Source organism: Megalobrama amblycephala, linkage group LG19 (assembly GCF_018812025.1).
Source record: "Megalobrama amblycephala isolate DHTTF-2021 linkage group LG19, ASM1881202v1, whole genome shotgun sequence".
Taxonomy (NCBI): Eukaryota; Metazoa; Chordata; class Actinopteri; order Cypriniformes; family Xenocyprididae; genus Megalobrama; species Megalobrama amblycephala.
Window position 1 is genome coordinate 621730 of NC_063062.1, and position 25278 is coordinate 647007.

The 25278-nt window shown below is 36.3% G+C and overlaps 1 protein-coding gene across 1 annotated transcript; it reads left to right on the top strand.

Annotated features, from left to right (window-relative positions):
* The first annotated feature begins 3684 nt into the window (after positions 1-3684).
* On the top strand, positions 3685-23755 carry chst10 (carbohydrate sulfotransferase 10). Its single transcript, XM_048168046.1, has 5 exons — positions 3685-4340; positions 4477-4583; positions 4730-4964; positions 5135-5240; positions 22568-23755. The coding sequence occupies exons 1-5, from the start codon at positions 4241-4243 to the stop codon at positions 23115-23117; spliced, it is 1098 nt and encodes a 365-aa protein (XP_048024003.1). The 5' UTR covers positions 3685-4240; the 3' UTR covers positions 23118-23755.
* Positions 23756-25278: the final 1523 nt, after the last annotated feature.

Consider the following 25278-nt stretch of genomic DNA (forward strand, 5'->3'; position numbering starts at 1 on the left):
AGGCTAGACACTTAATTGTCGATAGCCAAAGGACCACGTGGGTCAATTTGTGTGGGTGAGTGCCGGATTTAAACAAAGAATTTGACAGGCGGTAGCCCTAAGAGTCCTTTGATGACTCTCGCTGCTCGGTCGTCTATCTATTACTCAGTTTTCCGTGATGGCTCTCACAGGCTCTGCCTTTACTTGAACTGAAAGAAACAAACACAGTAGAAAAGCAAAACAGAACAGGGTGGATGCAATTAAATGAGAAATAGAGCAGTAACAAATAGAAAGGAATAAAATAAAACAGAAGGGCTAGAGGGGAGAAGTGAACTTAAACTTCCTATCACAGCTGGGTTTATGACGGGGCCAGGCGAGTGCACTGTTGCGTCATAAAACCTGGAGGGATGGTATGGCTTACGTGTACAAGGGTTGGCCCGCACCTGGATAATCGAAGAATATGTAATATTCTGTGGCTTTCAATTAGGTGAAATGACTGGATGTCACTAATTTAGGCCTGGGTGAATTGTGGGTGCTCAGATAAGAACTCACTGGGCGACCGTCAACTCACCACCAGGCGGTGAAGGGCCTTATCTGCAAATACACAAGTGGTCACCCAAACACAGCTTAATTGTAAATTTAAATCTCAGTTTAAATCTTGTTTAAACCAAATTTAAATAATTAAGTGTGTATGACGAAAGAAAATGAGCCTAAAATGACAGTCAGAATGAACTAGTTAAACTAGAACTGAAATGAGCAAAAGGGGGTAAAGAGAAAAACAAAATAGTTCAGATGCACTTGATTCGAGTTTGCATTAAACGAGTGCGCAGAGTAGCAGAATGGGAAAAGAGAAAGCAACGAGGATAACTCAGATGCACTTGATTCAAATTTGAATGGAATCTTGTTCAATTAAATTCAAATGAGTGCATAGAATAACAGAATGGGAAAAAGAAGGGAGAAAGCCTTCCCTATTTGTAAGTTTCCTTGAAGAGAATTGCTTCTTTATGAGCAAAAATGCCAACTGATTGACACTACTTAATTTTAAAATTCAATTAAATGTTATTTAATTAAATTTAAAATAAGTGTATGAAATAAGGGAGGCTTGGGGTGCGTGAATGTTATTGCCAGCCAATAACAGACAGGACCCAGAACTAAGAGTGAGTAAAATAAAACATTAAGTAATAAAAGGGAATGAACTTCCAAAGTAAAAATAAAGAAATAACTTGAGAGAAAGAGAGAGAAAAGACAAAAAGGGAATAGATGAAATAAAACAAAGTAGAATAAAAATAAAATAAATAAACTAAACTAAAATAAAATAGAGTAGATCTGTGAATACAGGAAAAGAATACAAGGGAAAAGAGAATTGACTTATCTGTCAGTGTCCACCAGGGGGCGCACTCTCAGAAAGTGAATTCTCTTGTTGGAAGGGAAACTTAATTTAAATTAAAAATTTAAACGTGTTTAAATTAAATTTAAATCAGTAAACCACATTCCAACAATGATTGGAAAGCATAACCACCAAAAGCAAATTACTTTTACAACTCCCCGCAGTATAGAGAAGCAAAAGATAATTTGGAGATAATTTCAGTTCAAAGTATGGAGCGGCTTTAACTCAGAACGTCCACGCGGTGGCGTCAATGAGTCCACACAACCAATAAGTAGGGAGGGGTGCTACACTGAGCAGACTGCCCTCTGGCGTCGGGTCAGAGTTACTGCATCCCCTTTCTTTAATTCGTGATATAAACACAAGCGCTCGTTGGGTTCTGACCCTTACGCTGTTTTAACTGCACGGTCACGATTGCAACTAGAACCTCAGCGGATTCTTTCATAAATATATATGTACCGTTTTACTCACGGGTACACAACTCTGGGAATCAGTCCCTTTGGTGCAAACTTTAATGCACGCGAATATGTAACTTTTGCGGGGTTCGCCGCTGTTACAGTTCACGCTGGATCAGGCGTGAATGGCTCCACAATTTTACACACCAATCGATGAACTGCTCTCCGATTAGATTTGTAAGGGGGGTCATGTGGTTTGGGTAGCTAGGCCAAACGACGCAACCCAGGAGCAAACCGGCTATTGTGAATTTTTGGACGACACAAACGATTCAGATTTAATAGCGGGTAAATATAAAGGCCTTTCAAGAGATTTAGTGGGAATCTTGCCGCACGATCTCAAAACACGCTGAATACGACTCAACTCGTTTATTCAAGCGGAAATTAATATTAGCTGTATTGCAGAAAATTTGTCGCCTTTTCGCATACAAGTCTGAATATTAATGGACTGCAGTTTATTTCACGGTTTAACGACTGACTACTGTGTACACAATAGCAGCTTGTTAACGTTCCTTCAAAGTGAAAATGCGTACATCTCACTGATCAAAGCGCGCATACACACATCAAAATCACACAAAATTATTCTGGATTGCTCATACACAAAAACAAGTTTAAAACGTGCTCTTAATTCTCCACCAAATAAATATGTAACGAATGTAGCGGTTCGTACAGTTATTAATCAATTTATGGATGAAATATGAATATAATAATTCATAAATTGATTATGAATAAATTATGATTCATATATCGACCCAACGGGGAATTAAACATATATTGTGAATTGATTACAACGAATTATAATCAATTACATATATGATTAGTTCTGGTTTAATAATTATTTAGAGAAACTGTTAGTTTGTCCAGCAAACTAAGCTCCTCATAGAATATTATCAAAGGAAGGGTTTTTTCCTATGGCCATTAGAAAATAGACTTCCTCTTCTAGCATCCAAACGTAGCAAGGATATAGGATCGAAACGTTAAAGTGACCTGGGTTTTCAGCTGAAATGAAGCAGGAGAACAATCGAGCATGAAATGTAATGCGTTTTTAATATACGCAAACTACGAACTACCGAGGTTATACGTCTAAATATATACAGAGGATATACACATATATATATACAAGGGGAAAGTAGAAGTAGAGAAGGAAAGAGAGAAGGCAAGTAGCAAACTTACAAACAGTCCTTGAGCCAGCGCGGAAAACAGTTTCCTTATCTAAGATTGAGAAACGGCAGTATACTTGCATTGGTTGCGTGCATGTCGGATTTCAGGTTTAGCGCTGGTGCAGTTCGTTGGCTTCCTTCCGTTCCGCGGGAAGGTTTGAACTGAGGACTTGAGAGTGAGTTTCGCTGGAAGATGGCGGTCCCGAAGGTGAGCGCGATGGCAGCGCGATGGCAGCGCGTGGTCACCGGAGACGTCCGGAGAAGGGACGTGCACGAGCATGCTCGAGAGACAATCGGGAGAACAACCAAGAGATTGTGCGTCTTTGCTTTTATGACAGATAAGCCGACACACCTCCTTGAGGTGGGGTAGCCAATAACATGGGTGCAAAGTTGGCGGGAAAGCTTTCCCTTTGTTTTTGTCTTGCAAACTCATTTGCATGATTTACAAGGTTGGATTAGTGTTCATTTTCCTTCGAAGTACTATTAAAAATAGTACAATGCATTTGTCAGCAGTGTGACATACATTATGGAATAAATCAGATGAACAGCTTTCAAAAGAATCTAGACTTGACATATAAACGAAACATGTAGAAGAAGTTATGGTTTACAGACAAAATTACATTAATAGGAATGAAACTAGAATGGCTACAGTCATTTAAACTCTAAAATCTAAACACTAGGAAGCATATATGCACTTAAAATATAGCGGGTACACTTTGGCACAGTCATATCTTGAGAATAACTGTACATACCATCTCTAGGCATGTTTGTATATGTGTGTGTGTCTGTGTGTGTGTGTGGGGTGTGTGTGTGGAATTTGTCTGGTCAGTCTCTGGCGCTGAGTTTCTTGCCCACAACCGGGGGTTGATCCTTTGATGTTCCAAAAGCTAGGAAATTGGGTCCACTGTCTTACCTCGCCCAGGCCACAAAGATGTCAAATGGGCTCATCTTTGCAGACTGGTCGGAGCCGACTTAGTGATTAACGAACACAGTTCATCAGGTTAAAAGCATTCTGAAAACTCCAAAGTTTATTGATTGTCCTGATACATGTGCATATGCTACACTGTAATTTTAAATTAAAGGATGTGGGGAAAAATACATTAGCATAGCTGTTTCAGGAATTAAAAAGACGGATATTGTGTTAATTACGTTAATTATTATTAATGCGCTCAACAGCAAATAGTAATAATTAATATTAACTCATTTTCACAGCTCAAATATGTTTTTATTGTAGGACTTTTTTTTTGCCTGTCCATGTGCCAATAATGCGTCGCCATTGGTTGCTGGTTGGTGCTTGTGGCTGGGTGCTGCTCATTCTTATGTTCGTCAGCAAGTTCATCAACTTCAGCTTCAGAATACCAGGTGGTATGTGTTTTTCACATTATGTCAGCATTTCTTCTACCTACCAACTGTATTTGTCATTTAAAAAGTCCCACTACATGCATGTTTATATTCACTGGCCATAAGGCAGCCTGAAAGTTTCCCCTCAATAAATTTACAGACTTTGCTGGGAGGGCAGACATGTTTGTTTGGACCATGCCATCTGTTACAACAAAACTACCTTCAGTCCAGAGGCCAGACAAGGAAGCATCACAGCCATATATATTGGTGAGACAGTTTGTCTGTGTACAGAGGGTTTATTTATTTGCTTTATTCAAAAACAATGAATTGGATTGTCAAGAATTACATATGATCTGTTTTTGGGTGTCATGTTTATGTGCATGTGTGCTGACTGCATGTGTTGTGGCTGTTAGTCCTCAGTTAGTCCCTCTGTGGTGGAGCCCATAGACTGGCAGTCAGTGAATGAGAAGCGTTTGGAGCTGTTATCAACTGTTTGCAGAAATTCATCTCTTTGGAACCTCACCCACACAAATGTGCGCAAGTTTGTCTTGGACCGCATTTTTGTGTGTGACAAGCACAAGATTCTCTTCTGTCAGACACCCAAAGTTGGAAACACACAGTGGAAGAAGGTTCTAATTGTCCTAAATGGTGAGAAATGTCTTCAGGTTAAATAACTTGTACATTTGATAAATCTAAAATTAACCAAAATAAACCAAATTAGACCTGTAAAATTACCCTAATTCAGCATCCTGTTTTATTTATTTAAACTTTTAACTGTATAACTTTCTTGAACTTAAAGCATTTTTTGTGTGTTTTAGGAAAGTTCTCAAAGGTTGAAGCTATACCAGAGAACTTGGTTCATGACCATGAAAGAAATGGTTTACCTCGCCTGTCCTCTATGACTGACACAGAAATCCATCAAAGGTTTACATAAGTTCACTTTACAATTTTTTTTTTGTAAAGATGTTTTTTGGGAAATAAATGTTACTAAACAGGGCTCAACAATCAACATTATTATTGATTAATTGATTAGCTGGCCAGTAAGATTTTTAGATTTTTACTTGCCCTTCCAACATTTTCAGTGGGCTTGCCAAAAAAGAATGATCAGTTTTCATTTTAAGCAATGCATTTTTTTCTACAAATATTCTTATGCTAAGTTTTCATTACAATGTTTTGTTCATTTAAACTTATTTTTGTTGTTTACAAAAAGAAAAAGTTTTTTTACGGCTGTAGTGTAAGTCCATAAATTTCTCACACTTTTGCTGAAAAATTGCTATGTATTTGTTTCTTACACTGGCTCCAGACCAGTGTAAGAAACACACCATCCTTATTGTTGAGCCCTGTTAAACTTTACCAAAATAAGAAAAACAATTTTGAGACATGGTACAAAACAAATTACAGGTCTGCAAACAGAAATTGTATGTACTAGTGTTGTCACGATACTGGAATTTCAAACTTCGATACGATACCTTGAAAAATATCAATATTTAATACCATATTCAAAACCAGAGGGAAAACTGCCATACAGATAATTTGGTATTATCTCATAATTTTTTTATAATTTGGTTAATTTTGTTGTAATAGCTTACACACAACACAGGAAGGCTTTATTTGAATCATTGAACTACATTTACAAAAGTAAACAAGTAAACATTAAGTAATAAAATAAAAACAAATAAACAAATTGCAAACAATAGCACAAATAAAAACAATAGAATAAAGAGACAAATGAAATAAACATGGCTTTAAGTTTTTCAGGTGGGTCTATTCAGGTAAGAAACACTACAGAAATTAAAGTAATCAAATGTAATATAAAACTGGATAGTTTTCATTGTAAAAATTAAATACAGATTAATGGTTACAATTAAAGTTATTCAGTCGAGCAGCAAGTGATTTTCTCTGTTTTTTGTTCTTTGATTATCATGACAGATAGCAGCAGGTTTATTAGGATGCTGTCACTTTGCTCTTTATTTACAACAGAGCTTATGTATCCAATATACTGTTACACAGCTTGCATTTTCTCTCAACTGTATTTACCTGAATACTCGGCAAGATTGGCATTTTGATAAAAATTTTTATGTTTTTGACCGTTTAAGTGCAATAAGCCACAAAAAAGAAATCACTTTGTTACTTGTGAGCTGTTTGAGAGTGCCACTTATATAGACCAGTGGTGCACGAGGTTTTGGTAGGAGCGCGAAACCTGCGGGAATGACTAAAATTATGCACAATACAAGTACTATTGAACCGGAGCTAGTGGTGAAACGGATCACTTATGACAAATGTAACTTTGCTTCCCATTCCAAGATCACTTTAAGTACTTTGATACCACAGCAAAAATTCCTAACTAATAGAGTTCAGATATTATTAAAGACAAGTGATCAGACAGTAAAAATAAAAATATACAAATTAAAACAGGGATAAATACTATTGAACAGCTACAAATAATGATAGGTCTTAAAAAAAGTATTAATGTACAGAAATGTAATAATATAAATATAATTGTAATTACACTGCATGCATAGTGTTCACTGGATAAATTAAATATAGATTAATTATTATTAAAGTGGTTTTGTTGTTTGACATTTAATGATATAGCAGTTATTTTTATGCTGCTGTCACTAAATGCATGGAACCAATTTGATGAAACACATCTGATTTCTTTCACAAGTTTTCTCAACTGTTGTAGCTTCAATTAAGACTTTATAACCGACTCTATACAAGAATACTTGTCAAGACAGTGATTTTGAGATTATTTTGTATGTATGTGTTCGTTCAAGCTCAAGGAGTTGCGAAACAGAGCTCGATTATGTGTTTCCGCGCCATCTGAAAGGCGTCTTTGTGAGCGTGCGTGCTTTGAATGTGTGCATACAGAAAATGTGCGATTGTGAATTTTGCCTCTTCCTGCATTTGAATTTAGAAAACATTTGAGTGTTTTAAATTGGTAAGACTTAAAAACACGTGCAAGTAATAAACTTTCACTATATAATGCCTAAATGCAGTTAATCCGTGAATCATATGTGTTCCTGACCGTGGGGCCTGGTTCGTATGGATCATGGTTCAACCACGATCCGTTGCACCCCTAACCGGAGCTAATGTTACGAGTGTGTGGCAATTGGCCTGTCAGAGAGAAATGAGAGTGAGAACGTGTAGCTGATATGGGTGTATTAATACTGCAGAAAAGGAGTATTGGAACTGTTTCAGATATTTCAGTATCAATACACATCGAAATTATTTTTGACAACACTACTATGTACATAAAAAAATTAATTACCTACATTTTGGTGCAATCACTTGCTGATATCTTTTTCTTACAAAACATATGTTCTTTTACTCAATATGCACTGCCAGATATAGTGGTGTGGCTAGACTCATGTCAACTTCATCAGCTGAGCCCATGGTCCAGTTTAGATAAAGATATACTGTGACTTATGCTCTGAATTTTTTTCTAACCCTATACAATTTGGCCACAATAGGCCTGTATAGACTTTCTTCTGAAGAACACAAAAGATGATGTTTTGAAGAACGTTGGGGTCCAAACAACAAATGAGACATTTTTCAAAATATTTCAAAATTCAGTCAGGAAACTCTAAATGGCGTAAGCTGATCTTTGATGTGTAATCTACTTGCAATCATATTGAATACTACATTGTGCAAGCTGATTTAAGGACAGTGACATGGTGTGGTAGATTTTGGTGATTTCTGCATGCGCAGTATTATCAATAGCACTGGGCGATATAGCTTAAAATGTATATCTCAATAGTTTTTGCTGATTTTAAATTTAATAGTAAATTTTGTTGAGATATACAGTACAGTCCAAAAGTTTGGAACCACTAAGATTTTTAATGTTTTTAAAAGAAGTTTCGTCTGCTCACCAAGGCTACATTTATTTAATTAAAAATACAGTAAAAAACAGTAATATTGTGAAATATTATTACAATTTAAAATAACTGTGTACTATTTAAATATATTTGACAAAGTAATTTATTCCTGTGATGCAAAGCTGAATTTTCAGCATCGTTACTCCAGTCTTCAGTGTCACATGATCCTTCAGAAATCATTCTAATATGCTGATTTGCTGCTCAATAAACATTTATGATTATTTTCAATGTTGAAAACAGTTGTGTACTTTTTTTTTTCAGGATTCCTTGATGAATAGAAAGTTCAAAAGAACAGCATTTATCTGAAATACAAAGCTTCTGTAGCATTATACACTACCATTCAAAAGTTTGGGGTCAGTAAGAATTTTTATTTTTATTTTTTTGAAAAGAAATTAAAGAAATGAATACTTTTATTCAGCAAGGATGCATTAAATCAATCAAAAGTGGCAGTAAAGACATTTATAATGTTACAAAAGATTAGATTTCAGATAAACACTGTTCTTTTGAACTTTCTATTCATCAAATAATCCTGAAAAAAAATATTGTACACAAATATTTTGTACAATTGTACACATTAAATGTTTCTTGAGCAGCAGATCAGCATATTAGAATGATTTCTGAAGGATCATGTGACACTGAAGACTGGAGTAATGATGCTGAAAATTCAGCTTTGCCATTACAGGAATAAATTACTTTGTGAAATATATTCAAATAGAAAACAGTTATTTTAAATTGTAATAATATTTCACAATATTACTGTTTTTTACTGTATTTTTAATTAAATAAATGTAGCCTTGGTGAGCAGACGAAACTTCTTTTAAAAACATTAAAAATCTTAGTGGTTCCAAACTTTTGGACTGTACTGTATATATATATATATATATATATATATATATATATATATATATATATATATATATATATATATATATATATATATATATATATATATATATATATATATGACATGGTATTTATGGTTACTGGTGGGACTACAGGGAAGGAAACTTGTCACCTTTCAGTGAAAATCACTGCTTTGAATACAGAATAAGCCATGTGTGTGATTTGTGTAGATTCTATGAGTTTTTGAAACGGGGTGGTTCTCACTCAATTCGTTACCCGCTGAAAGGCAACAACTTTCAAATGTTCTTCTGCGTATTTGTGTGCATGCTTTCCTTTCTATTTACAAAGGCAAATTTTTGTGTTTACAACACGTTTTTGCAGCACTTGTAGTCAGCGTGAATCTTCATGAATAATGCTGTGATTCACACCTGAGGAGATTAAGGAGATTAAGACAGTGCCCCTAATGAGCTGCATAATGAGCCATTCAGTGAGGAATGTGACAGAGTAAACTAAGAAAGAATTCAGTGACAAAAGAAATATATAATTTTTTAGTTTGTAGTTTATTTAGAATATAGTTAACTATATAAATGAGAGTCAAAGATGCATTTTGAGTACACAGTTATACTTGGAAATAAATCCTGTTCAAAGATATATGTGAACATCACATACCTGGCATTTGGTGTTTCTGCACTGGAGAAAAAGAAAGAAAGAAAGAAAGTAAGAAAGGAAAGAAAGAAAGAAAGAAAGAAAGAAAGAAAGAAAGAAAGAAAGAAAGAAAGAAAGAAAGAAAGAAAAAAAAAAAAAACACTTACCTGCATCCAGTCAGTGATCTCAGTATCATATGCATGCAGTCCAATGTGGGCAAATATCTGGTCACTATAATCAGAGGTGGGTACAGTATCCAAAAACTGTACTCAAGTCAAAGTACAAGTACTTGTAGAAATATTTACTCAAAGTAAAAGTTAAAGTAATAATATTAATAGTTACTTGAGTAAGAGTAAAAAAGTATCCAATGAAAAACTACTCAAGTAGCTAGTTACTAGTTTCTTTGTATGTATATACACTTTCATGCAGAGTACAGTAAAAAGTAAAAACAGCACAGTAAAAACAGTAATATTGTGAAATATTATTACAATTTAAAATAACTGTTTTCTATTTTAAAATATTTTAAAATGTAATTTATTCTTGTGTTGGCGAAGCTGAATTTTCAGTATCATTACTCCAGTCTTCAGTGTCACATGATCCTTCAGAAATCATTCTAATATGCTGATTTGCTGCTCAAGAAACATGTATTGTGTACAATTGTACAAAGTATTTGTGTACAATATTTTTTTTTCAGGATTCTTTGATGAATAGAAAGTTCAAAAGAACAGCATTTATTTGAAATATAATCTTTTGTAACATTATTCATCATGTCTTTACTGTCACTTTTGATCGATTTAATGCATCCTTGCTGAATAAAAGAATAAATTTCTTTTCAAGAAAATAAAAATAAAAATTCTTACTGACCCCAAACTTTTGAACCGTATAGTGTATAATGTTACAAAAGCTTTGTATTTCAGTTAAATGCTGTTCTTTTGAACTTTCTATTCATCAAGGAATCCTGAAACTGTTTTCAACATTGATAATAATCAGAAATGTTTCTTCATTTCTTCATCATCATATTAGAATGATTTCTTCATTTCTTCATCATCATCATATTAGAATGATTTCTGAAGGATCCTGTGACACTGAAGACTGGAGTAATGATGCTGAAAATTCAGCTTTGATCACAGGAATAAATTACTTTCTAAAATACTACATTCAAATAGAAAACGGTTATTTTAAATTGTAATAATATTTGTAATATATATAACTGTTTCTACTGTATTTTTAATTAAATAAATGAAGCCTTGGTGAGCAGAAGAAACTTCTTTTAAAAACATTAAAAATCTTACCCATCCCAAACTTGTGTACAAACTGTGTATGTAGGCTATGTAGCCTATACAACAATACAATGGCATGTTATTAAGATGGATATTTAAATTATAATTATTATCATAATTAGATATCTTTGCAACAAACACAGAAGAGACTAGCATTATTTCTGGCACCTGTAGCCCAATTATCATTCTTTTGCTTTGTATAATAATAACATATACAGTTACATTTGGAAGAAGAAAGAGAGAAAACTTTTTACATATGCTCATAACTGCTGAACATCTGAACAAAAACAATGATCAAATACACATTGATGGATCTTCTTCCATCTGTTCTCCAAAATGTAATCAAATGTATATTTTTGCAGGCGCGTCTATGCAAAGGCTTTAATTTTCAAGACGAACAGGTTGCCGGTGCCGCCACTGCACTACACACAAATTACCCTGGACACAGAGCTCTGTGAACAGCCAGCCTCTTTTGCAATGACCTTTTGTGTTTTGCCCTCCTTGTGCAAGGTGTCAATGGTCGTCTTTTGGACAACTGTCAAGTCAGCAGTCTTCCCCATGATTGTGTAGCCTACAGAACTAGACTGAGAGACCATTTAAAGGCCTTTGCAGGTGTTTTGAGTTAATTAGCTGATTAGAGTGTGGCACCAGGTGTCTTCAATATTGAACCTTTTCACAATATTCAAATTTTCTGAGATACTGAATTTGGGATTTTCCTTAGTTGTCAGTTATAATCATCAAAATTAAAAGAAATAAACATTTGAAATATCAGTCTGTGTCTAATGAATGAATATAATATACAAATTTCACGTTTTGAATGGAATTAGTGAAATAAATCAACTTTTTGATGATATTCTAATTATATGACCAGCACCTGTATAGCAATATAGTATGGGAATAGCCAATACCGCAATTTACTAATGTAAGTTATGTGTAGTAAATGAAACTGCGTGTCGATCTGCCCCTTTAATTCACACTGAAACACACAAAACTTGCAGGATTCATATTTAAACAGTCTTTTTGCAGTTTAATATTCACAGACACTATATCGCAATTAGAATAAAGAACTTAAGAATAAAAAAAACTTACCATTCACAATCATCGGCTTGATCAAGTTGAAACTCGTTCGAAATGAAATGGAAAGTGCTCTTCCTCTGAGGTAAATACTTCCAGAATTATTCCTCACTTAAAACGATGTACATGAATCTGACTAAGCTTGAAATATTTTTCCAAGCTGATATGGGCGTTCACTCTCTGTCATCTCAGAATTTGTGTTTGAATAGAGCGTGCGCTCTGTGGGCGTGGTCTCATTAGCGGATAATGAACTGACTCGCGAGTGACTGTCAGCTCTCTCTTTTCAAACAGATTAAATAAACAAAGAATAATTGTTTTTGAATTGACTTGCAGGATTTAAAACCTGACATTTCAGCGTTTCTTTAGATGTCTCATGTTTGTGTGATTAGTATTTACTAAATTACAGTTCATTTTCTGAAGACTATCAGAATGGACTTCATTCAGAGAGTGACTGCAGCTCAGGCATCGTGAGTTTTCTTTATTTTGCAAAAAGCACAACATTTTGTTTTTATTGTGAATGTACACAAATAAAAGTAGACATTCTATAGTTTCAATTGATGTATTACTTTTTATCTCTATGACAAAAAATGACGGGGTATTTTAAGTTTATTTTGCTGGTATGTGAAAAAAATCCAGCAAAATGCTCCGGCGTGCCTCAGATCATTACCGTATGAACAGCACATTCTGTCAGTAGGCGTGTTCACTTTAACGGTAATGAGGTCACATGCAAACAACTGGATATCTCTCTGTTTTCATACAGATTACATAAACAGCCAATATTTGAATTTGTTTTGAATTAGATTATTTAAAAGTAGACACTTAAATGTTTCTATAGATTATATTGCTCATGTCTGTGTGACAACTATTTGCTGGATTTTGTTTCATTTTTGTGATGCGCTACAAAAAAGTTCATTGATTTGTTTTCTTTATATTATGAAAGCACAATGTTTTGTTATGATTGTAAGTGGACACATATAAAAGTAGACCCTTTACAGTTTCGAATGATGTATTGCTTTTTGACAGAGTACAGAATGACAGAGTTTTTAAGTCGATTTTACTGCTATGTGAAAAAAAAATCCACCAAAATGCGCCGGCGTGTTCGCCGACCCAAGAGGGTTAAAATGACAGTGTCTGCTTCCTGAACAATGCTAGGAAGACTATTCCAGAGTTTGGGTGCTAAATAGGAAAAGGATCTACTGCCTGCAGTTGATTTTGATATTCTAGGTATTTTGATATTTCAATAGATGTGAAGGACTATAATGCATCAAGAGCTCGCTTAAGTACTGAGGAGCTAAACCATTTAGTGTAAGTAATTGTAAGTATTTATAAATTGTAAATGCTTTGTAAGTAATTAGCAAGATTTTAAAATGTATGCAATGTTTAATAGGGAGCCAATGCAGTGTTGAAAGAACCGGGCTAATATGGTCATACTTCCTGGTTCTATTAAGAACTGAGGTTTATTATCATAGCAGTATCCAAGATGGCAGACCAAGTCATGTGGTACGTTGTGAGTTGTCTGAGTTAACTTTTCTTTTGTGATTGAAGATTTAGATAGTTTCTGTAAATTGCTTGATGAAAGTGCCATTTTACATTTTTGTTAATATTAACAAAGTGCATCCATAAAACCCTTGTATAATTCTGATGTTATGCAGTACAGTTTAGGCTAAAACATTCAGTTAAAACATACTTCATCCTACAATTTTTGTTTAAGCATATCCGTTAGTATTTCCATGATGTCTACTGGACCTAATGCCAAGTGTGGCTTGCATTTTTGACAGCTTTGGTGGTTCTGGATGACTTGGATTATTCTATCTGTTTGGATCGTGGAGGTTGTCTCACCTTTAGGAGCTGTCTGTCCGAATCCTTCATGGTGAAGGGAAGTGCTTCTTTCTTGCCTCTGGTGGGGCTTTAAGTTTTATTTTCATTGTTTTAGACCTCGCTGGTCCTGATTTTACCCTATTTTTTTTTCCCATAGCATTACTTCACTGTGTCTATCTTCCTGTTTACCCCTGACATCAAGTACCACCCTCATCTGTCCCGGGAGGGCGAATAACTGGAGTGGATTTTGTATTGTGCCTATTTAATAATTACAGTACTGAAAGTGGTTCTCACGGATATGACAATCCGCATTCATTGACTCCACTTTTGATCACAGCATACAGAGGATATGCTAACTGAAACTTGGCTAAACAAATCTGTTTTGGACATTTGTATTAATATATTTGTATTAATGGCTGTAATGTATATAGGACTGACAGACTAAAAAGGGGTGGGGGCAAAGAACTAGCACTGATAAAAGGCGACTGTTTTGCTATTATTCTCGTGCTTCGACTCATTCACTAAACTGAACAGCCAATCAGAGTTCTCTCTCGTGTAAGAAAAAATGATGAAGACGTTGAAGATCTCGATTAAGAAGTTTATTTCAGCGTAGCAGTGACAAAGTACACGTAGCACCTTGGGTTCATCGGAGTTGGAATGAACCCAGAACATCCAAATCTCAAGCCTTTTATCCTATCTACAGTTTACCACTCTTCATGTAAATGTAGTTTCTCATGTTTTATAAGTTGTGGTCTGTATGTTAATGAAGTTGTGACACCTCATTGTCTGAGATGGTTCTCTGTGTCCCACACTCATTCCCATTCTAAAATTGATTACCATTTGCTCAGGATTTGATCATCCAAATGGTACATAAACAATATACCAGTTGACTTTCTTCTTCTCTATGATAATTAAGCTATTTTGGGGATGAGCTCATTCTAAAATATAATTGGAGTGGAATCTGGGTCGAGGCAGACTACAATTTCTTACACTCGCCCGACAGCACAACGGCAGTTCTACATGCTGAATCGGCCCAAAAAAATTTTGTCAGCCGACGCTTAAAAATATTCTGACATTGCCTGATGACTGATCATCGGCTTGGTGTGTCCCATGCTTAACAGTCACTGGCTGCTTTAGGACACCATCTTCTGAAAGTGGTGCTCTCCCTTCTTTATTCCAGATCCTTTCAGATTTGTATTCTAAAGAATTGGTAGTTCTTGATGACTTAAACTGGAATTGGTTACATTCAGCAACTGATGAATTTAAAACCTATTGCGATGCATTACATTTTTTTCAGATTGTTGACAGTCCCACTAGACCAAATTCAAAATGTCAAGAAAATGATCTCTAATAGATTTAATCTTAACGAACATTCCGCATAGGTATTCAACTGCTTCCAAATTTGCAAATGACATCAATGACCACTGTTTGCAACTCATTGCAACGTTTAGAAACACAAAAATTCCTAAAACCAAACCACACATCATAACCAAGCGTGACATGAAACATTTCTATGAACAAGGGTTCCTTCATAATTTGAACAATTTTGAGTGGGAAAAAAATAATTTAATTCCTGACTTTGAAATAGCCTGGGAATTCTTTTATGCAAGTTTTTCTGCTTTAGTCAATAAACATGCTCCCTATAAAAAGTACAGAGTGAAGGGTCTGAATAATGCATGGTTTATTCATTTCTTATCCAATGTTTCATGAGTGCAACCTGGCATGGGCAAAAGGAAAAATCAGATTTAAAATTAGATTGGCTTGATTTTTAGGCAGCTGTGCAACGCATGCACTCTTGCAGTCAGAAAAGCTAAAGCTGAGCATTTCCTTATACAAACATTGAGCAATCTAAATAATCAAAATTTTGGAAAAATGTCAAACCAGTAACTGAAAATAATAAAAGTACTGAACTTCCATCATGTATTATTAAGGGCTCCCATACAATCACTGATAATGTAAAAATGCTTAATTGTTTCACTGAACATTTCATAGCTTCTGTTTTTTTGTTTGATTTACTTAATGATGCTCATGTGAACCCTTCTATTGTTCAGTCAGATGGTTTTGTGTCTAGTCAATCATTTAATTTTTCACCAATTGCAATCTCTGAAATGTGCTGAGCCCTTAAATCTTTAGATGCTAAAAATCGGCAGGTCTTGATAACCTTGAACCTTACTTTTTAAAGCTAGGTGTCAATTTTATTGCCCTGCCTCTGAGTCATAATTTTAATCTTTCTCTCGTCACTAATGAAATTCCACTTTTTTGGAAATCTGCCTTTGTTCTTCCCGTTTAATGGTGGAGATCCTACACGCCTAAATAATCACTGGCCTATAATTACTATAGTTCCACATCCACACCCAGTTTGGTTCTCTCTCAGTTGCAGCTTGCTTTTAATATTGTTCAGCATTACTTATTTGAACTAAAACTAGTTTTAAATGCTGACAAAACTTATGTTGTTCCTAATACAAAATCCATCCCTCATAACCTTCTTTCAATCACTACTTCCCAAGGTTCTGAGATTGAGTTTGTATCTCAGTTTAGGTATCTCAGGATTTTAAGATGACTCTCTTTCCTTTGTCCCTCATGTTCAGCAACTGGTGAAAAGACTGAAAGTGAAACTGGGTTTTTATTTTAGAATCAAATCCTGCCTTTCCTTTGAGGCTAAATAGAGGCTTGTTGCCACCACCTTTATGTTTGTAATAGACTATGGTGATGTCATATATATGCATACATCTGCTTAGCGTTTACATGCTTTGGACACTGTTTATCATGGTGCATTGAGGTTCATAACAAATTTTAAAAACCCTCACTCATCTTTGCAAGTTGTATGCTTGTGTTGGATGGTATGCTTTGTCTATCCGTAGACTAAAACACTGGCATGTTCTTATTTTATCTTAATATAAAGAATTAGAAGGTTTAACCGGAAACCAATTTCACCAGCTTCTGAGTCTACATGGACTGGCATAGCACTACCCAAACTATAGGCCAAGTGTACTTGTTGCGTTTGGGTGGTTCCCAATGTAGCCTGTCTCAAGATTCTCTCCTCCAGTTTCATAGGTACTAAATACAGAGGGATACTGTTCTCTGCCAAGCTGTCCAAAGCAGGACTTCTCTAAAAAAATCTAGCATTTGTACATGAGCATAGTCATGTTGTATGACATAGTCAATAATCTTCTGAATGGAGTCAAATGCTTTGAGGGGAAATTTGTACCATTGTGTGAGTGTGGGTGAAGCATTTGGGTCAGAGGGGATACGAACTGTATGGATGTCTGTGACCTTGCAATCATAAGAGTCTCTAGAAAAGATCTCCTTATGTTCATAGAAAATTAGCCGGCAGATTGTATTACAGAATTGAATTGAGCATGTTTGGTTGACTGTACTTTATTTTAATATTTAACAGGCGGCAAGTGATATCAAGTAAGCAATGCAGAATGAAGAAATGAAGCAATGAAGAATTTGTGTGTGCGCGGGTGCCGGCGCGACCACTGGAATTTTTTTTTCCTTTAGACAGTAAACTGTACTCTGTAATTTAGGTGATACAGGTAAAAGCAAGACATCATTCATACATTTAGAAAATACACTCAAATAACGAAAACAAGCAGAATGTCTCAGTTTCCTTGCCTAGATCTTTGGAGTGCACCACAATGAACCAAAACTCAGCACGTTTTCTTTCATTTTGTTAATCTGTAGACCTAATTATTTAAGTGAAATATATTTTGCGTAGCCTGTAGGCCTAAATATTCCCTTTTATTTTATATATGTTATGTATAGTTTTATTCTGTTTTCTCCATTCACAGAAGCGCTGCAGGTACGTGATGTGACAATGTGTGAACTCATGTTCTACCATCCTGCAATTTTCGCTGGTTTCAAAACATACAACAAGCTGCATATTACTTGACATTCATTTTCACTTAAATGTAGGCCTAATGCTTGATGGTTGGTGACATATATCATCGGAAAAACTAATGCCAGGGTATTGCCATTATGACTTGCCTAACCTAATGGCCATTTCAAATAAGCGTTTCTGTTCAGAACGATTAAATTTGATTTTGTTTCCGTTTCTGGTTATGTTCCGGTCAAAATTTCATTCATTTCTTGTTTTGTTCCTTGAACCGGTTTAGAGCCCTGGTCAGAAGTGTAAAATACACCTGTTGACAGCTGTCCCCTACTCTTGGCAGATCTGGGAGTTCTCCTATGACTGGAACTGCTAATTCAAACTCATGAAAAGAGCTGTTCCCTAAAGGAGTGTGAGTGGGAATGTGAATATCACATCTTGTGAGATTCTGTACAAGCAGGTATGACGAGCAGTTATTAATCTCAAGTTGTGGGTCACCTTGATGCCACCTACACGTGTGGAAAATACACCTCTGTATTACAAGGTTCCAGGGCGCATAAGAATGCATCTCTCTTCTCCAGCACCTGTGTGGGAGGCCAGTTTTCTTGGGGTGCTTCTGCTGACTGAGGTTTAACAGCCTGCATCAGTTCTTGATCAAGGGTTTCTTTAGGAGAGTGGGGGTTACTCACTATTGACTGCTCACTAGGGGTGGGAGTCTTTAGTCACCTCACGATCCGATTCCAAAACGATTCTTGAACTAATTTATTATTATTATTATTATTATTATTATTATTAATTTAAGTAATTAATTAATTAGTTTACCAACTTAAGAACCTTAAAATCCTTACATTTACATAAGTAATTAATAAGTAGGCCTACTTTTTTTAAATAAATACAAATTGAAAGATTTTAATTAAAACTGTATGTTAAGAATTTTAAACTTATATAACTTCAAAACATATAAGCAAGTAGCAAATAATAAAGAGGAGCAACGAAACATATTACAAGCAATAAACAGAGTGCTTTCAGTATTTAAGATTATCTAAACGATTTCTTTGTTTACTGTCGTTTGATTGTTACATCAGACAGCGGGAGATATAATAAGTTGCATTCATGCACAGATCTCTTTTGAAATATAATAAGTAATGTGGTTTGTCCTGTCCATTTAATCCCTTAAGACAAAACTGGTTGTGTATAGGCTACATTAATTTTGCGTCATAAAACCATTTTGAGATGCAAGTACATTAAACCACTTACACAGAGTCGCGCACAGCCGCATGCGTGAGCACTCTTCACAAACACAGCATCAGCAAAATTGAAAGCAGCCTTCTGTAAGTGAGTTTCATATTTTAAATATACAAGTCTGCTGCATTCCAAACGACACAAATGATGCCTTCGTAGAGCATTTGTAAGGAAAATACAGACGGGTGAGACCGCGCACAGCAACATCAAACAAAGCGCTCTGTGCTACTGCTCAGTGCCAGGCACTCTTCCTACCTCTACTGCTTCACATAGGCTCTGACCAGTGATGCTATCTTTAATAGGCTGTGGAGGTGAGCCCATAACTGACAGTTGTGGCAGTCAATCAAGGGTGCAAGTCTGTTCAGCAAGTCTTGACTAATGAGGAGCTGTTCTGTCTCAAAATCAACAAATGTAAATGGGGTGGACAACTTTCATGCCACCGAAAGTTAGCTCTGCCCACACTCAGCGCTTAACAGGGGCTTGGTCCTGTGTGTAGCTTATGTTAACTGACAATCCTCTACCAAAGCCATTTCCCTAGAACATGGGTTTTTGTTCTAAGTTCCTCAAACAGCCTGGCTGACATAAAAGAGATCTCTGAACTGGTATCTAGTAGGGCATCACATATCAAAATACCTACAATTGGAGCAGAAATATAAATTCTCTTGGCCCTGCCTTTCTGTGTCAAGTCACAGAGTAACTGATGAAAAGTAGGGTTGTGGGAACTGTCTTCTAACTGCATACATTTAGGAGCCTGCTGAAGGGTTTCCCCCCTACCTTCAGGCTCTTCCCCCCACCCGATGAGGTACACACTGGATGTATATGGAGAGTTGTTCCAGCCTAGTCATGCTTTTGATGGCGTGATAAGTTCACCTGATCCCTTTCTGCTTTCACTTGTCTTGCTTTGCTGGCTAACCCATTTGGGATTTATCCCCAGGTCTCCTGAGCCTTTCTCCCTGCAACACATGTCTACTGCTTTTGAATTCTCCATCATGTGAGTGCTTAATGCCTTTGACACCCTGTTTGAAGTCATTAGGCTTTGACTGAGAAGGGTAGCCACGGCTACCAGCAAACTCACGTTTTTGACTGAGGGAACTCTGATCCTTCTAACTCAAGAAGGGCCTCTCTAAGCTCTGATTCTCTGTCCCTTTTGTCTGTGCTTACTTTCTCATTCTCCCAGGCTCTCATTGCAAGCTGTCTTAACTCTGCTGCAGACATGCGATCAACATCAACAAGAAGTGAAAGGAGTTTATTGATGGCTGGATGCAGGTTACTTATAAACAGGCTTTTAAACATTACATCTTACTCCGCCCTAGAGGAGTCTGTGCCAGCAAAGTGTACTCTACATCGGGGGTGCCCAACCCTGTTCCTGGGGATCTTCCTTCCTGCAGAGTTCAATTCCAGCCCTGCTCAACACACCTGTCTGTAATTATCAAGTGCTCCTGAAGATCTTAATTAGCTGATTCAGGTGTGTTTTATCAGGGTTGGAGCTAAACTTTGCAGGTAGGTAGATCTCCAGGAACAGGGTTGGGCACCCCTGCTCTACGTAAATGTTCATATTATTCTCTTGGGGTTTAATAGCAATTTTGTCTGATCTGCAAAGCAGAGAGATGAGAGGCAGATGGATCCTGATACATCGTGTTATCTTATGTGTATGCTGTTTTGTCAGATAACGTTTTGATTAGAAATCGGGATTATAGCACTGCTTTAACATGTCAGGGCTTGACATTAATGCTTATCCATTAGTCCGGGATAAGTGGACTTTTTTGAAGGGGCAAGTGAAAGAGAATTTTACTTGCCCAGCCCAAGGAGCCTGATTAAAACGTCAATACCAACACAAAAACAAAACAAAACAAAAAAACCTTGGGAATCACCAAAACATGAGAATGATTGATTTTATTACATTTAGTGTAAGTGGTGATCGATAGTGGATAATAATAGGCTGTATAAGTCACTTACGTTTTAGAAGGAACATTGACTGTTTTTGTTTAATTTTAGCAGCGAAAATATTTTCAAACAAAGATCACAGTAGAACCATAGCGCAGAGGTTTTCAACTCTGTTCCTGGGGACCCACTGTCCTACAAAGTTTTTCCAACCTGCTTTAGCTCACCTGCTTGGGTATTTTCAAACACGTGATTTTTTTTTTTTTTTTCTTTTTCCCAAACCAGTTCAGCGGAAATCCAGTCCTGGAGCCGATTCTAAACATTTCATTGGCCATGTCAATCACAATAACGATTACCTACATCCAACACCGATCCCTAAACATACCCGTCACTGTAACCTCAGCCAATAAAACTGGTTGCAGGGTGGGGATTTCCGCTGAACCGTTTGGGGGGGAAAAAATCACGCTTTTCAAACATGCTGAAGAGCTTGATTAGCTGCTTCAGGTGTGTTTGATTAGGGTTGGAGCTAAACTCTGCAGGGCAGTGGGTCCCCAGGAACAGGGTTAAAGTCCTTTATGCTAAAATTATGTGAGCGCAAAGTGTAGCACCAGAGAAGCAAACAAATGTAAAGGGCTGACACTTACCAGAATGTGAATGCAACAGTGACATGATGAATATTCTAATTGTCGTATCACGTCATCTATCAACGTATATATATATATATATATATATATATATATATATATATATATATATATATATATATATATATATATATATATATATAATATGCCATTAAAAATTAAAAAAAATTGGCATTAAAAAGGCATTAAAAAGCATTAAATTAGATTTGATGAAACCTGTAGAAACCCTGTATTTGGTCATGTGTATCACAGCCACCTGTAAATGATGCATATAAATGACAGGGATAACATTTTGATCATATCGCCCACCCCTAAGCAACAGATGCTATTTTCATTTCATTTGATTTGGATCCATTTGTTTATTGATCACCAACACAGAGCAATTCTGGGATTACGTGAATAGTCAGAAGCAACTGAAATTGCCTAAATCCTTGACTTGTGGCAACTTCTTCTTCTCAACCTGCTTGCCCTGCTTTGTCCACACAAAGAGTTCTGCATTCTCACAAACACTCATAATATTATCAAGCTATTGCATTCCTTGTGTAGATGAAAATGGACTAGTTGGCAGGGTCAAGTCATGCCACTGCACAGATACAAACATACTCTGTACTGTCCTTTTAAATGACAAACACTGACAAATATATAATTCTCCTAAAATATGAAGAGTGAATTGATAATACAGGATTGTTTCAGCCATACAGTAGGACACAAACTGAATTTAGTAGTGATTTTGTTTCTATGGTGTTGCTAACTGGTAGGACCTACTTAAAATGAGAGAAACTAGTGCATAATCACAAACATTTTTAATGTTTGCATATTATTGTTGTTAAACAGAAAAAGTACAACTACTTAAAATGACAAACATCTGTAAAAGCAGGTGAAATATGGAAGAAAGACCTTTAGGATGAAGGTTGACTTTGGTGTTGCAAAAGAAATGTTTTATTTATTTTCTGTTTTTTATCATTTTAATACATAGTTTATTATTATAAAAAGTATTGAGAACATATTGTACATAGTTATTTTCACAACTAATGGCAAGTAAAATTGTGGCATGTTTTGTTACATGTCTGATAAGATACTGTTGTCCTAAATTGTGTTACTTTTTGCTTCACAGATTGAATTCCTATTTCAAGTTTTTTATTGTCAGAGACCCATTTGAGCGCCTCATATCTGCTTTCAAGGACAAGTTTGTGAAGAACCCAAGATTTGAACCCTGGTACAAACATGACATTGCCCCAGCCATCATTCGCAAATATCGCAAAAGTCACCATGATGATAGTGAAAGTGTGGGTCTTCAGTTTGAAGACTTTGTTCGGTACTTGGGTGACAAGCCAGGACGACGGCACTTGGACAGGCAGTTTGGTGACCACATTATTCACTGGCTGACGTATGCTGAGCTGTGTGCTCCTTGTGATATTTCCTACAATGTTGTGGGACACCATGAGACTCTGGAGCTTGATGCTCCTTATATTCTAAAAGCTGCTGGTATTGCTGACCTGGTGTCATACCCCAATATCCCACCAGGGATAACCCGCTACAACCGCACAAAGGTGGAACGCTATTTTACTGGAATCAGCCAACGAGATGTTCGTCGCCTTTATGCTCATTACCAGGGAGACTTCAGCCTGTTTGATTACCAGAGACCTGCCTTCTTATTGGACTGATGTACAGATTTCCTGATAATTTTTAGGCTATTTTTATGGACTTTTTAGCTTACCGATAAAATTGTGGTTGCCTCAAAAATAGTGTTCAATTGCCTGACCTCCATGATGGTGTATATATTGTTCTTTTGCACTGATCTGAGACATAATTAGTTACTTTACACATAATAATAATATATATGTATTTACATGATGTTTAGATTTGGCTTGGTTGAGGATCCAAGAGGGTAACTTCAGCCATAATTTATTAGGATCCAACAGTGCAGCAGTAAAGTTTATCTTTCCGTTTTGTCTTTAGTTTATGTTTTACTACTTTTCATTGGTTTTAGAGTCTAAGCTTGATGGTAATTTCTGTATTTGCCATATAATGATTAAGTGCCATAATATTATTTAGAAAAGTTTTATGGATTTCATGAACTGATTTTCAGACATAGTATATACTATTATATTGTATTATAAAATAGTATTTAAAAAGTTAAGTTAAAATGTTGACTATTTCTTGGACACCTTGCAGTTTTTAGTTTTTTTTTATACCAGTTTACTTGTGGACTTATAATATTTAAATCTTTTTATACTTAAAGTATGGTAGTACTGACAGATCCCAAAATAGATTTTAATAAATCTTATAATTTTGTTCTCAACAATGTTCAGTTTCATTTTGGCCTATTATAGATCAGCCTTTAACTTGAAACTAACCAACTAACCTTATATACACACTCAGTGTTAAAATACCACTTCAATATCTCTTCAATTATCTTTCGATTTTGCAAAGCTACCTATAAATCAGATTATGCCTTGCAGAATAGTTCAACACCATGATAAAAGCCTTTGTTTTGTGTGGGTGAATGTTTATGTAGTATGTATGAATATTTAGATCAATAGGAATGCACTGTTTCTGTGGACAATTTTGTGCTCAATATTTGCATTTGGTGGCATTAGAAGAATATTCCAGGTTCAATACATTATAATTTGGGATATAGTGATCTTAGAGATTTAACATTCAAAAATTAATTATAAAGTGCCCTTTTCCTATTAAAAAAAAGTTCAAAGTTAAACTTACAGGTTCTAAAAAAATCCCTTGGTTCCTTTTCAGTCGGTCACGTTGGATGACCGATAAATAGGAATCTCGCTAGAGAGGCTAATCTACTTCAAGTGTAACTAAAAAGAGCCTGCAAATCATTGCATGCACATTGGCATGCAATGATTTGCAGCAGCTGCTCTGCCTCACAGCGCGGGTATATAATGAGCAGCAGGTGCACTGCATCTTTAGCTTTTCGCTTTGGAGCAAGCGATCTATATTTGCTCTCTCTACAAGCAGTGTACTATTGTACGAGTCAGCTCTTCAGGAAGAAGCCCTCTGTTGAGGTGTTGGTGTGACAGCGTTTACAGCGGGGTCAGTTGTCTTGTCTTCAATCACAGCTGGTAAGAGTTGCGCCTTCAAGGAGACTTGAGAGCACACTACAGGCTACACTATTCCCTGTGGTGTTGCCGTGGCTATTCCCCTGTGTGCTTCAACACCAAAGGCAGCAGATTCCTGAAAGAGCTTACACGGGTTTGAGCTTGCGTCTTTTTAAAGATGATATTTGTTATGTTTCTGGATGATATATGTTTCTGGATATGGTCGTTTCCTGTCCTCACTGAAATAGCTAGGGTGACTTGAGTGCTGAGGGCTTGTCCTTTGGGGAACCAACCCCATAGGGCCCCATCCCCTCTAAGGCATTGCAAGCAATGCTCTGGAAATGAGGGTGATGCTGAGCATCCCACTGTAATGGTGTGTGCCTATGCTGAGTCAGATTCAGAGTTCACAGCCATGCTTTCCTGGGTCTTTTCCGGATGTGTATGGAAAACTTGGCGGTATGGAGCTATATTGATGCCAAAATATGGAACGCCAAAAGTGCCAAAATCTGCATAACGTTTTTTTTCCTCTCTCAGTACCCTCAACCGTGGGGTGGCTGTGCGCAGACCATACCCACCCTGCCTGTGAGGCCAAGGCACTCGTAAGCTGCGCTTGTTGACTAACCGTGATCAAGGTCACAGCGCCAGCCCTTGGCTAGACGGTGGTCCAGAAGCACCCCCTGGCTTACCTTGCAGAAGTGCGAGAGGTCGTCAAAGTACATTTTTCTCTACGATCCCATCTCACAAAGTTGCCTTTTCAGTGACACTG